At 35.9% G+C, this 14,063-nt stretch overlaps 1 protein-coding gene across 1 annotated transcript in view; it reads left to right on the top strand.

Moving 5' to 3' along the window:
- The first annotated feature begins 13,427 nt into the window (after positions 1-13,427).
- LOC124368622 (glycosyltransferase 25 family member) overlaps positions 13,428-14,063 on the top strand; it is an 89,184-nt gene continuing 88,548 nt past the window's right edge. Inside the window, exon 1 of the mRNA XM_046825864.1 lies at positions 13,428-13,714. Within this exon, the coding sequence (XP_046681820.1) occupies positions 13,452-13,714 (263 nt within the window). The 5' untranslated portion in view covers positions 13,428-13,451. The remainder of the gene's footprint in view (positions 13,715-14,063) is intronic.

The following is a 14,063-nucleotide window of genomic DNA, read 5'->3' as shown; positions in this document are numbered from 1 at the left end:
CATTTTACAACCCCTGGATAACAGCGGTTTGTATTGTACAATAATAATAAAACTTGTAGGAATAAATAAACGGATTTTATTATCCATAACATTTACAGAAAAAGCAGAATCTTCAACCATTACATTTAATCAGTCATAACTTACTTAACAGGTTGTCCCATGTGCAGCACATTAGCTTCACAGCTGAGCTGACTACTCTCACATCCCGGACCTTACATGAAGAAATGTTCCCAAATCCCAGACAACTTTTTACCTTGCATTTTACTTTTTATTGGCCAATAAAACCTATTAATAAGAAAAAAATGGTTTTGTGTAATATTTGACTGAGAAATTATATGTGAACATTTTTGCTACTTGCTTCATGCCTAAATTTGGAATATTTTGGTAGGCCTATATAAAATAAAACCATGCTCAAAATAGTGTACAAAATAATTTTTATTTATTCTATTCCATAATTATTAACAAATACCATGTAAATTACGTTTTTAAAGTAGTAGAAACCACAATAAAACATAGTCAATGTACTGTTTTAGTATTACTAAAAAAGTGTTACAAATGTTGTTTCTACAAAACATAGTCAGTCTATTTTTTTTTTTATTTATTTCTTTACCATCTCACATACAATATGTTTGGAAATCAATCCGGCATTTTCAATGGAAGTGTCTTTACCCCCATAAACTTTGACCGTATGAGTAATTCCTCCATCAATGCACAGTTTGTATAGTTTAACACCATATTTGTGTTTTTTTATTGGTAATGTATTGGCGAAAGCTTAATCTGCCTTGAAACGGCATCATTGTTTCGTCTATGCACATTTTTGGGCCAACAACACAGCTCTCTTACGAAGGGTTAAATTCTGGGTCGACGTCGCTGTCATACTCACTGCTACTACTCTCATAACCATCAATATATATCTTACTAGGTGTTAGATCAAGTTTCCTATCCATAATCAATGTATTTCAAGTCACATAACCTCAATGTATACACTGACCATGTGCTCACTGAGTGGTGTGGGTGAACGTGGTGGAGGGGGGAAGGGTTGCCAAATTTCAGAACCCAATAGTTTGTGGACAGTAACCATGTCCCAGGCAACAAGGCAGTATATGTTAGAAAGCTATAAACATGCATCCTATCTGATTCATGCAGCTCCAAACACAGACGTGTAATGTGAGCAAATGTGCTGCATATGGGATCTAGAGTAATTCAAGCGTGAAGCAAAAGTGATACATATGGGACATAGGTAGTACTATCAAATTTAGTCTGGGACTTAACCTGTTAAGAAATTAATTCTTTACAAGTTTTGTTAAAGAATTTTACGTGTTTGTTACACATTTAACAAAGTTAATCTACTTGAAACCTAAATGAAACTTGTTTTTGGACACCGAATTTTGCGTATTTCTTCAGATATCTTAAAAATTACTGCAGCTAGAGGTCTGGAACCAATTTTATTCAATTTTTCAGTTCAATTTGCATAATATACATTAAATTTTACGTCCTGGGTAACGCCCAAAATAATTTAATAGGGCTCCCTTTTAACGGTGGCACTGAAATCTGGGCGAAATCTTTCACCCTGTATAGCTCGCTAACTAAGCGTTTCTGGACCTATGTGTATATGAACTTTTTTCGTTATTTTCACTGTAAGAACAAGTCCTGACAGTTTCTCCGTTCCTTCATGGGACACCCTTATAAATGTATGTGATGTCCATATCTACTATGTGCGATTGAAATTGTGAACCAACCACAATCTAATATGTGAAATATTTATTTACCACAATTAATGCCATTGTAAGTTGAAGCCTAAAATACTTCTGAAATGGGTTCTGGGTATATTGAAATCTTTAAGTATACAAGTTATATCAACCAATTAGGTTAAATTAAATAATATACCTAAATTTAAATTCATACATAATTTTCTCTGCATATATCTACAACTAGCAGTTACTCGCGGCTTCGCACGCAATTTCATATGGTTGGTTGGTTTGGTTATGGTGTATAATTCACTTTGGGTTCAAGTGAAATATATTTCCAAAACCAATGTTGAGTTTGCCTTCTTGCCACAATCAAGAACATGTGTATATTTATGGCCATTATAATGTACCCTGGTCTTAGTATTGTTTGTTCCGTAGATTGTCTTTTTACCCCAATTATACATACATACGAGGCGTGTTCAGGAAGTAAGTACCGTTTTAAAAATTCTATTTTTACATGAAAGCCCAAACCTTAAACTATTTTTCGACATAGTTTCCACCGATGTACAAACACTTGTCGTAGCGGGCGATCAATTTGTCTATACCCTCTTCGTAGAAGATTCCCACCAACGAATGTAGCCACGACTCCACGGCAGTTTATACTTTATCGTCGGTTTCAAAGCGTTGACCGCCTAGCTTCATGTGCAGGAACAAGTGGTAGTCAGACAGTGCCAAGTCCGGGCTGTAGGGCGGGTAGTCGAACTGCTCCCTACGAAATTGTCGAACAAATGTTTGAGTGCCACCAGCGTTATGGGGCCGAGCATTGTCATGCGACAACACAATTCCGTTACCGAACATTCCTCTCTGTTTGTTTTGAGTTGCCCGCCTTAGTTTTCTTAAAGTTTCGCAATACCTGGCCGCAATAATGGTTTCACCTACTGGGAGAAAATCAATCAGCAAAATACCTTTCCGATCCCAAATACAGTGCACATGATTTTATGTGCTGAAATTGTCTTGAATTTTTGTTTCTTCGGTGATTGCGTGTGTCGCTACTCCATTGACTGCTGTTTGGATTCCAGTGTGACATGATGGACCAAATTTTTATCACATTTCACAATTTTGTTTAAGAAAATCAATACTGTACCGTGTGAGAAAAGTCAAAGCACTTCCGAATCTCTTGGTTTTTGTGCACGTCAGTGAGTAGTTTTGTAACCCATCGGGAACACAGCTTGCGATAACCTAAGCGGTCCGTAACAATTTCGTACAAAAGAGTGCGTGAAATTTGTTGGAAATCGTCAGATAGCGTTGTCATAGTGAAACGTCTGTTTTCTTGGATTTTCGACAACTGCCCTTACCAAATAATCGGTGACGAAGAAGGCCGACCGCTCCGATTCTCATCATGTACATTTGTTCGACCGCCATTGAACATTCTAACCCACTTCTTCACTATTTCTTCACTCATAACGTCTTCCTCGTAAACATCTCGAAGTTGACGATACAGTTCAGCTGATGTCACATTCCTTGCGTTAAAAAATCTTATTGCAGAACGAATCTCACAATCGGCGGGATCATTAATTGTCTTAAACATTTTAAACGTTCAGAGGAAACTGAAAACACAACGTAGAACGACTAAAATGGCGTGAGCCAGTGAACAAGGACGACTAGTGCACACGCTCGAAACATTTATTGCAGCGCTTCAGCAGCATTAGAATGAAACTCTTCTTATTTTCTGAACACGCCTCTGTACATGCACAGTTCTGAACAGCCTAATTCTGTCTAAAGACAAGTAAGATAGTTTTTACTGCTAGCAGTTACCTGCTGCTTTGGACGCAATTAGCAGTTACTCGCTGCTTTGTACAAAATTTATTAGGAGCTGCACGTGTATGGCCACTGCTAGTTCAACATATATAAACCTTGGCGTTATTTTTGGTTCCAAAGTAAAGTTCTCCCACGCACATAACAAACATAAAAATATTACGGGCCGCATGATGCTATTACTGTGCCGAAGATCATCGCTTTTCGTCTGCCTGAAACTAACATTATTTCCACTAATAATAATACGCTCTACACTAATTTATGCATCTGCTGCTTGGTGGGCGCTTTGCAATCGAACTAACAAGGGAATGCTGGAATCGTACCAAAACAAGGCTTTGAGATTGATTACATGTCAATGCCTCGTGTACCCTCATAATTACATCTGTACCCTCGTTTGTACTTAACACTACGATTCGAAAATGTTTGAAGATTACGACGCTGGGAGACTCCTAGTCAGCTCAGAAAAGCTACCCCGTGGGGCAACAATATCAGGTTTGTCACACATTGAAGATATCGCCCATAGCAATAGATCAGCGGAAATATTCAGCCCTCGTTCAGCATCCATCTGAGACGATCCATCCTATTAACTAACACTACTGAGATGGTAAAACATCCTTCAGTTGACAACTGCGTAAACACAACTATTCACTTTATAAGCACACAACCTGAGTTATCTTGAAATCGATAGAGGACATTTTTAATAACAAAAAGATCGATCGTCAGCCGCGCTAGTTTTTATAAAGTTCGAAAGGGAAGGCTACTAAACAGATTGAAAATGTTAAACAACTATTTTCTAAAATTTAATTTTTTTTCCTTCATACATTAAAGGAAACGACTGCCAGATACATAATAATAGTTATATAACATTCAGATAATGAAATAAGGATACTAAGTTGCCACTTTAAGGGTATGTACTCTACGTTCAGCCAAGTTGATCAACAATACAATTAGAGAATTACAAAAGTAATTTGCGTTACAATTACTATGTTTTGAGTTATTGAATAATGTAGGTGTTTAATGTATACATTAAAAAGTGCGTACATATTTATGAAGCACTGTTTATGATACTAGGATCATTTATTGATATTTCCACTAACAGTTAATGAAAATTATATAAATTAGTGATGCAAATGTTATTAATATATATATTGCAGACAAGTAATGGTTTTTTATAAGAATCTGAAATTGTGCATTAAAAGGGCATGCTTATTGTTTATTAACATATATTATGGATTTTTTATTTTTCTGCTTTAATTAATTTCATGAATTGTTTCTAATTTTAATTTGTATCATTCCAAAGGCAGAAGCAATTTATTTATAGAGATAATACGGGTGGCCATTAATGATCTTCAGGAACAAAAGAACATTAGCCGCGTCGTGACGCAAGGCAAGTGATAGAAGATAGAGCTCGCTGGATAAAACTTACACAGGAACCTCCATATAGTTGTAGCCAGTTTGGGCACCAACCAGACAAATAAAGCGACGCTTCAGAGCCTCCAATCTACTTTGGCGCAATCGGTGTAAGGAGATCAAACAGGACTAACGTATTCCACAAGCAGTATAACGAGGGAGCAGTACAGGGATACCACAGCTACTGGATAGTAATTCCTCTTGAAAATATAAATATAAAACAGAGCACCTTGTTGGTCTGATTCCAAATAACTACAAGTCACAGTCAAAATGGACACTCAAATCTTTAATGCTCTAAGATCTCGGAAATTGGTTGTTGAGTATGAAGGAGAGATTTGATCCGATGTGACAGTAGAGCGTTTAGTTGGATTTATAGACATCTTGTTACTTGTACACCATTCCTTTATTCCAACCAGGCTCTGCTGTAGGTCTCTGCAGTTCTCAACCGTGAATATCTCAGAAGATTTCTAAATCAGCAACCTGCAACGCCTTAGATTGAACTACATCAAGAAGATCATTGATGAAGGCATGGGCCTAGTTACGAGCTTTTTGGGATGATTGGAACCCTAGATGATTGGAAGAACCCTAGATATTACGGCGCCGATCCTGACAACAAATACGATCACCGAGGTAATTATCTATCCAAGAGAATAAAGGATCAGCAACACCGTAACCCTTCAACTTTGACAAAAGAATGGCGTTGTCGACTTTGTTAAAGGCTTTCAATGATAGTTTCGACTCGATTCTTCTTGCAAAAGGCAGATACAACGAATTCCTGGAAGAGAATGTGTTGGAAATTGTAATTTTTCACGTACAAAGTAATTCTAAGGATGGATTAAATTATAAAAATGAAAATTGAAACTGCTCAATACGATGCTCCCAAACACCTTACCAATTGCAGTGATAATCGTTATCGGCCAATAATTCCTTACATTGTAAGAGTCTCCAGATTTAAATAAAGAATTAATAAATCCATTATCCAATGTTCCAGGAAAGACAACTTAACTTAATGATTCACTGAACAGTGCGTGAAGGGACTCAACTAGAAGAGTCCGGCAATTGTAAAGTACTGAAAGCGGGGCGTCAAAATTAAGACTTTCTTTAAAACGTTTGTGGTGAAAAAGTGAAAAATAAGTTCTTTTGAGTCTCTTTGGAACCATCTTGGAAAACGGAATACTCCAAACCGTTTCAATGGCTGGCTTGGAGGTTTTCCAGATTGCTCAGTAGAAAAACTTGTCATCGATGGGGATTGCCTGATGGACGAAATTCATTTCAGTATACTGTAGCGCCGTAAAGACCGATGGCAGGTGACATTTTCGGAGATTGTGTCCCTGATAGCTCTCCGCTGACAGGAGGGGCACCTGCACAAAGAATACCGACAACAGAGGAAGGTGGTGAGTGTCAAGCGCAATCATCAGATCATTGTATTCTGATTTGGTTCGTGTTTAGAGCAAAATATTAGGTCAAGAGACACTCCTTTACAAAATTACGACTGTGACTTATTTGATGAAGGGTATGAAGATGTGACACATCTTAAAGATAATCATCTGTTTGACGAAAAACACCCTATGTAGCAATATCTAAATCAAAGTAAGGCAAATTAAAATCGTCACAAATGAAAGTTTTCTTAAATTCACTGAAGATTTCAATGATTTTCTAAATCAACTTGTTGACTGCATCACATAAGTCGCTATAAACGGAAAGAGTACTTGCTAAGGGAATGTAAACGCACGCCAACAACAGCCTAATACAAAGCCCTAATACAAAGTCCTAAGGCAAGAAATACAATAGTACATTGATTATTCATTCTGGGATAAAGCCGTCTGCTGGAAATTGTATTACGAACTGCTATTAGAGATACACCACGAAAGTGTTTTTGGCTGGTCTGTATGGATCTATCGCATCTGTGAACGATTAAATCAGTATCACCAACAGTTTCAGAATGAGTTGTATAATTTGAAAGGTTTGTTTCATACAATAAATAGACATATTGAGGGTGGAAGTCAAATAGTTTGAAAATTCAGCGAAGGCTATTTACATTCTGGTAGTAAATATTAGGAAACGGTAGCAGTTTCCGATTGGATTTAACTGTTTTTCTACTATCTTAGGGGATCCATTTCTCAATGTTTAATTTCATTTCTTTATAATTTTGTCAAGATTTCATAATAGTGCGAAGTTGGTCTAAGAATTCTCTTTTGCGGGGATTGCGGTCATGATAAAGTGATATTCTTTGCAAGCTACCTGGGACACATCGGCATTGATATGTCTAAAGCTGGCTACTGCATTACTCTCAGATGGCATACAAATTAGCGAGCTTTTTCTAGAATTTCCCCCCTAGTCTGACGTGATGAATTAAATGAGATTTCATATGAGTTAAAAACAACTCATTGGTCAAGCCCATACTATGAGCTCTTGCTGCAGGTATAGAAGAAGTGTGTATGGTCTCAGGGAGACTATGAATTATGATATATCTGGAGCAACGATTTCGTTCATTGCACTCCGAGACTTCATCTTCCAAATTTGATCAGCATCTTATAACGACTTCGATTGTAGATATTAATATTCAGATATCCAAGACGATATTGTTTGATTAGTAAGCTCCGAGTGAGTATTCAGTAAAATGTATTACTAGATTTTTAAACTATTAAATATTATCTGGTTTGTCTTAAATAAAAATCACAGTTCTAAATTAAAATAATGGATTTATTTTAAACTGGCAAATTAATAAGTTCAATGTTTCAGAATTTTCATTACTCTATTTTCCGCAAAGAATTGACAAACAGTTTAGTAATTTAAAAGGTCCTTTGGTAAGAAATAAAAATATTAATCAAATATATCAAACTAAAATTTCAATTAAAGTTATTAACAACGTTCAATTTTTATTCACTTTTCTTGCAGGTTTGAACCAAATGTAACTTGTATGATTCTATTGTGCTCTATTGTTCGTCGAGAATCAGTTATGCATATTGCTCTCTAGTTTCTATGAATTTATTTTTTCCTATAAAAAAAGACAACTTAATTTAATATCAGATCTGGAAGACTATTTCAATATAACGTACAATAAATTTGGTGCTTACCTCAAAATATCTCGCGGAAAAAATTAAAAACACGGCGCACTGTAATCAACTTAATTCACAATAATAACCAAAAGAAGGGCGAAAATTATGAGCTGGCGGTTTCATAGTTCCCCTTCCTTCCCTTCTGATAGACATCCGCGGCGTTCTCTCATTGGTCCAGCCGTATCCATCTCCAACTCAAGAACAATAGCCTTCTCAGATCTAACGTAACTGCAGTACAAGACAAGTTCTGACAAATTCAAGGCAGCGAACCACCTTCCTAATAATTTAACATTACCAGCACTAACTTGCCAAAGGATTACATATTCGTTTTTATCCTAACTTCTCACAATCTAATTAAAATTAAATCCCAATATTTCTTTCCCAAAATTTTCATTTAATTTAAGTTTTAATTTTTTTAAATCAACCATTGTAGCTTTAAAACACTACACATTTACGGCGTGGGAGTGTTTGATAGGGGAAATTTCAGCTTCCACTTTAGTTACACGTGGCTCAAAGTCTTCTAATTTTTGTCATGACTTTATTTAGACCATGCTTTATTTTCTTAAGCGCTTTGGATAACTCAAATTTTGTGGCCAGGAGTTAAAGCTATTTAATATACCATCCAATGCACTGTCAACCGGGGGTATTATATTTTGTTCACAATCAACTCTCTACGCAATATCAGGGTTTATTGACATTGTTGGCAAGACCGTTATATGTTGTTCTGAGATATACTCATGAGATACAATTATAATGGAAACAGTTTTTACACTTTCCACTGCATCACAATCCCTTATTACTACCCTCGGTTTTAACGCAGATCGGACAAGTATCAGAAAGGAAAATAATTGACACCATCAGTAATATAATTTTTAAAATTGATCTCAAGAAAAATAAGAGATAAAGAGCATCTGTGATTGTAACTCTGTATAAGAACGATATAAAATACACATGCAACATATTTACTTGTCCATTCAAAAAGGTGTATGATATAAGAATATAAAGCTCTATGTTCACGTTTAAGTATTTGTTTTAATAGAAAGAGAAAAAAGATCAGACAGGACTTACGCAAGGCTGTGTATGTGTTTGCCTAAAATATTAAAAAAGGTGCATAAGTTTCATGCAGAAATATCAGTGCTTGCTTAAAAACGATTGGAAACAAGAGTTTTTATGTCAGTTATCTGTCAAATTGTCAAGGCTGTGGTAGGAAAACTGTTAATGGAAAAGTCTCGTGGAAAGTTTTTAGAGGCCGATATAAGTTCAAAGACTAATACATAAACAAATACAATAACTGAAGTCTGTCTACGGTCCAGCGAGGCAGGAAACAACACATCTTGTAAGAAAACGGTTTCACTGTCAAACTTGACGTCTGCTCAAAACAACTATCTTGGCCGAAAAGTATCTTAAGGCGCGTTCACACCGCAGTCTGCAACAAAAAAGTCGGCAATTTTTAGGAATGTTTGCAACTTTTTTAGTTGCAGATTTAATTATTGGCAACACAAAAATTGCCAACAATTTAGTGTGCGCTATTTTGCTCTGTTTGCAACTTTTTTAGGGACTAGGCTAGTTTCTATCAAGATGTGGAAAGTGCAGGATGTGGTTGCTGCTGCAAGTGCTTGCTACATTTTAGCTACGCAACCAACGCCAAGAAGATTCTGGGTGAGGCCATCGCTACGGGCTAGAAGTAGATATAGTGGTAGTGCGCTTTTTGATGATTTGAAAAAGGATGACACTGATCCAATGTCAGGTGAACTGAAAACTGATGGGAGTTTCAAGAACTTTTTAAGAATGGCAAGTAGTGACTTTGAACATTTGCTACTTTCAGTTGGACCAAGGATTGTCACAAAAAGACACTAATTATCGACTTGCCCTTCCCGCAAAAGAAAAACTAGCAGTGACACTACGTTTTTTAGCCAGTGGTGATTCCTACACAAGCCTAAGTTACTTATTTATAATCTCCAAAAGTGCTATTTCGGAGTTTGTTCCACAAGTGTGCGAGGCATTAATAGATGTGCTGAAGGACAACATAAAAGTAAGTACAGTAATTACTTTAAAAAATTGTATTTATTCAATCAAGTGAACAAAATAGTTATATAAAGTTATTTACAAATTAGTCAAAGTGTAAGTTGGAGTTTCTGTATCGTCAGAAAGAAAATGATCAAGCAAAGACACAGATTCATCTGTTTCATATGACATTCTTGAAGGCGTAGAGATGTTAGGAGTTGGCTGGTTCGAGGGAAGGTTGGCAATTTCCAGATCAAATAGTGCCTGGTTAATCCTGTGTTTTGTCACTGCCATTTGCCGTAGATCAGTACATTTACGTAATTGGCCAGCGACGTACTCCCCAAAAACATCAAACTCGTCCCTTGGTTTTATTTTGTCTCCTAAATTCTTCATTACAGAAAGCGCTTCTTGTGCAACAGGGTTATACCGCCTTCTCTTTGGTGGCTTTGTCAATGTGCTCTGGAGCGGTGTTGACGGGCCTGGACTTGGCGTATCCAAAGTCGTGTCAGCAGATTCATCAATATTCTGTAACAAAGACCGCTATTGTAAAAACCTCCCGCGCATTATTAAAACCCAGCCCGCTGCATCTGCGGCATGGACGTATGAAGGGGGAGGGGCCGTATATGAGAAGATCCATAAAATTTTACAAAGATGTTTTGAGTTATTTATATATAATTCCATTTATTGAAATAAAACGAAAAGAAGTTTAGAAAGCTTCTATATTTCGTGGGATTCTATACCCACATCTTCAGGAAACATAATATAAATATAAACGAGAAATAGCTAAACAATATATTTAAAAATGTTTGGCCAATAGCTTCTCCTTATCCTTATGAAATATAACGAATCTGTGCCCTGTCATCTGACTCTAAGGTGAATAGTTGTTTATCCAATGTATTTCTTATTACAAAATTTGCAATTAATTTGATAACTTACATTCTTAGAGTCACAACATAGATTGGCAATTATAGGATGTGTTAGACCAGTTACGTTATATAAATTATAATATTTCACTCATTGAGATAAAGGAACATTATATTTATTATATATACATAACTTTTATATATAATTTATATATATATATATATATATATATATATATATATATATATATATATATATATTTTTATATATACATAATAGTTGTTAATGGTAACTATTTATCAATTTTGTTTCTTGGTTTCAGCTACCATTATCAAAAGGCGAGTGGTTACACTTATCTGAGCAGTACGACCAACTATGGAATTTCCCCAATTGCATTGGAAGCATGGATGGAAAACACGTGATGATACAAGCACCAATAAATTCAGGAAGTGACTACTTTAATTATAAGGTTTTTTTTAGCATTGTTCTATTTGCTGTTGTGGATGCCAAGTACTGCTTTACGTATGTGTCAGTTGGATGCCAAGGACGGTTATCTGATGGTGGAGTGTTTGAGCATAGTAACCTTAATAAACTTTTGAAAAATTCAAGTTTGGGCATTCCAAATCCGTCTCGTTTACCAGGCAGATCTATGTCCATACCATATGTACTATTTGCGGATGATGCCTTTCCCTTGCGTCAATATATAATGAAACCATTTCCAGGTTTACATCGTATAGGCAGTCCCAAACGAGTTTTCAACTACCGACATTGTCGTGGACGGAGGGTAGTAGAAAACGTATTTGGGATTTTATCGGTTGTGTTCCAAGTTCTAAGAAAACCACTGTTGTTACAACCCGAAAACGCAGAAAGAGTTGTCTTGGCATGCACACACTTACACAACTTTTTACGAACTAGCGAGGCATCTCAAGGATCCTACACACCACCTGGGTCATTTGACTATGAGGATCCAGCGACAGCAAAATTAGTCCCTGGTCAATGGAGGGCTGATGGAATGCCCTCTGGAACACTAGTGCGTTTGAAGCGAATTCCAAAGAAACCTTCTAAAATAGCAAAGGAAATTCGAGGAGAGTTCACAGCATACTTTAACAGTGCAGAAGGTGCTGTCTCATGGCAGAATCAACAATGAGTGCAGAAGCTACAGTGTATACCACGAACATGCTGGTACGAGAAGCAGATAAAATCTATGCAGATGTAATGTTCATTTTAATGTTTATGTAATGTTCTATGTTATCTGTTCATTTTAAATAATTTAATTTTGATGTAAGCAAATGTTAGCCGAAATTGGATTTCGAAACGAATATTGTACAACGTACATGTGGTATATTAGTAGATTATATGTAAAATAAAGTGAATTTGACCTAAACAACAGACATTTAGTAGACTTTCTGTTACTATACTGCTATTAGGCTTTTCGTAATGTGCATTGTTATTATTACTCCTGTATTGTTTTAAATATAAAATAAAACTTAAAAATGTTTTAAAACAGTTGTTTAATACGAAGTGCTCGTAAAATTAAATCCACTCTATAAACTTTGTACACTCTCTTACCTCAGGCATGCTATCATGTTTTGCAGTATCACGACAGTGACGAGGAGCTGTAGTGTCTTTTAAAAACATCAAGTGGTCCAGGGCAAACCATTTCCTCTTCTCTGAATCAACGCCAGAGCCACTCTTTGTTTTTTTGTTTTCTCGCTTAAATTGAGTTGTTAAATTTCGAATTTTTGTTTTGACATCTGCTTTCGTTTCAATTAGTTCATCAGCGATCTCCAGCCAAGCACAATTTTTCTTATTTTTGTCTTTGTAGAAGCTGTTTGTGGCGTTCCAAAGAAGCGGCCTTTCCCTGTACATTTCTATTAGTTTTAATACTATGTCCTTAGACCAAACCAATTCGTCGAAGGTTCCTTCAGCAGCATCCTCCATCATCAGTACTACTGAACCACAACTGAATATATAATATAACAACAACTGAACCACAACACAAGCACAAATGCACAAATAGGAGAACAACGAATAGAACGCACGAATAGGTTAGGTTCAGAGACAGACGCAACGAGAGACCAGTAGAGGCGCTGCGCGCGCGCATGCGCAAGGAGGCAGATAAAAGTCGGCAACTAAAATGTTGGCAACTTTTGGCGTTTACTTTTGTTGCAGACAAAGATCAAAAGAAAGTTGCAATATTTACCGACTCTGAATGGAAACACGCAATTCTGTCAGTAACTCGAGGATTTTGTTGCAACACGAAAAGTTGGCAACAAATTTATTTGGCGTTTCTTAAAAAGTTGCAAACTTTTATCAAAAGTTGCCGATTTTTTAGTTGCAGACTGCGGTGTGAACGCGCCTTTACCTTACATTTTACATAAATCAGTATCTAAGTGTAAACCCGTGAATTATATACTGGAAGACTAATAACGATTACATGTATTATAATACAGCACTTTACTATATTAGTATAATACACTTCGCGAAGTTTTATCTGTATTACTCTTTGTTATGAGTTGGCATTGGCAGAATGCGTTTGATTTGTTTTTTTTCGGTATAAGTAAAACACAAACAGGTGATATGATTTGTTGATAACACTAACAATGAATGCATGAATGAAAGTGAGGTTGGTTTTGGTTATGTGTATTTGGAATTGAGAATGGCGCTCCTTCAAAATTTAGTAGTTTTTAACTTTTGGCTATGTTTTACTTACGGATTTGAAATTTTGACAGATGAAAACTATCATGAGTTTATACAATTTAAGAATAAAACAGTTGTTATTGCTATCCTTGTTCGTAATAAAGCACACACTTTACCATATTTTTTGACATGTTTGGAAAGATTAGATTATCCGAAAGATAGGTTAACTCTTTGGTATGTATGTTATTTTAACAGTTTGTATTTACCTAATGTTAACTCTATTTAATATTAGCCACATTTAAGATAATATATTGTTTGCTGTGTATTAAAAATAGTTGGCAAAAAATAACAGTTTTTAGGTTTGTTTTGTTATCAGTATAGCCTCAGTTTAATTGGCACTGTGTTCTTTTTTGTCTGCAATTAAGTATCTTCAAAGAAAAACATAATAATGAAGTAGGCCTAGAATCAGAGTGACCAAATCATTCCCGGAATAAACCGGGACAAATTTGAATCCACGAAGAACTGGATTAAACAACAACAACGTCTCTGATTTACTCATAGGGTCACAACAATTGTGTATATA

Source organism: Homalodisca vitripennis, chromosome 1 (genome assembly GCF_021130785.1).
Source record: "Homalodisca vitripennis isolate AUS2020 chromosome 1, UT_GWSS_2.1, whole genome shotgun sequence".
In the NCBI taxonomy this organism is placed as follows: Eukaryota; Metazoa; Arthropoda; class Insecta; order Hemiptera; family Cicadellidae; genus Homalodisca; species Homalodisca vitripennis.
Note: the sequence above shows the minus strand (reverse complement) of the source record. Positions and strands in the feature narration are given on the sequence as shown.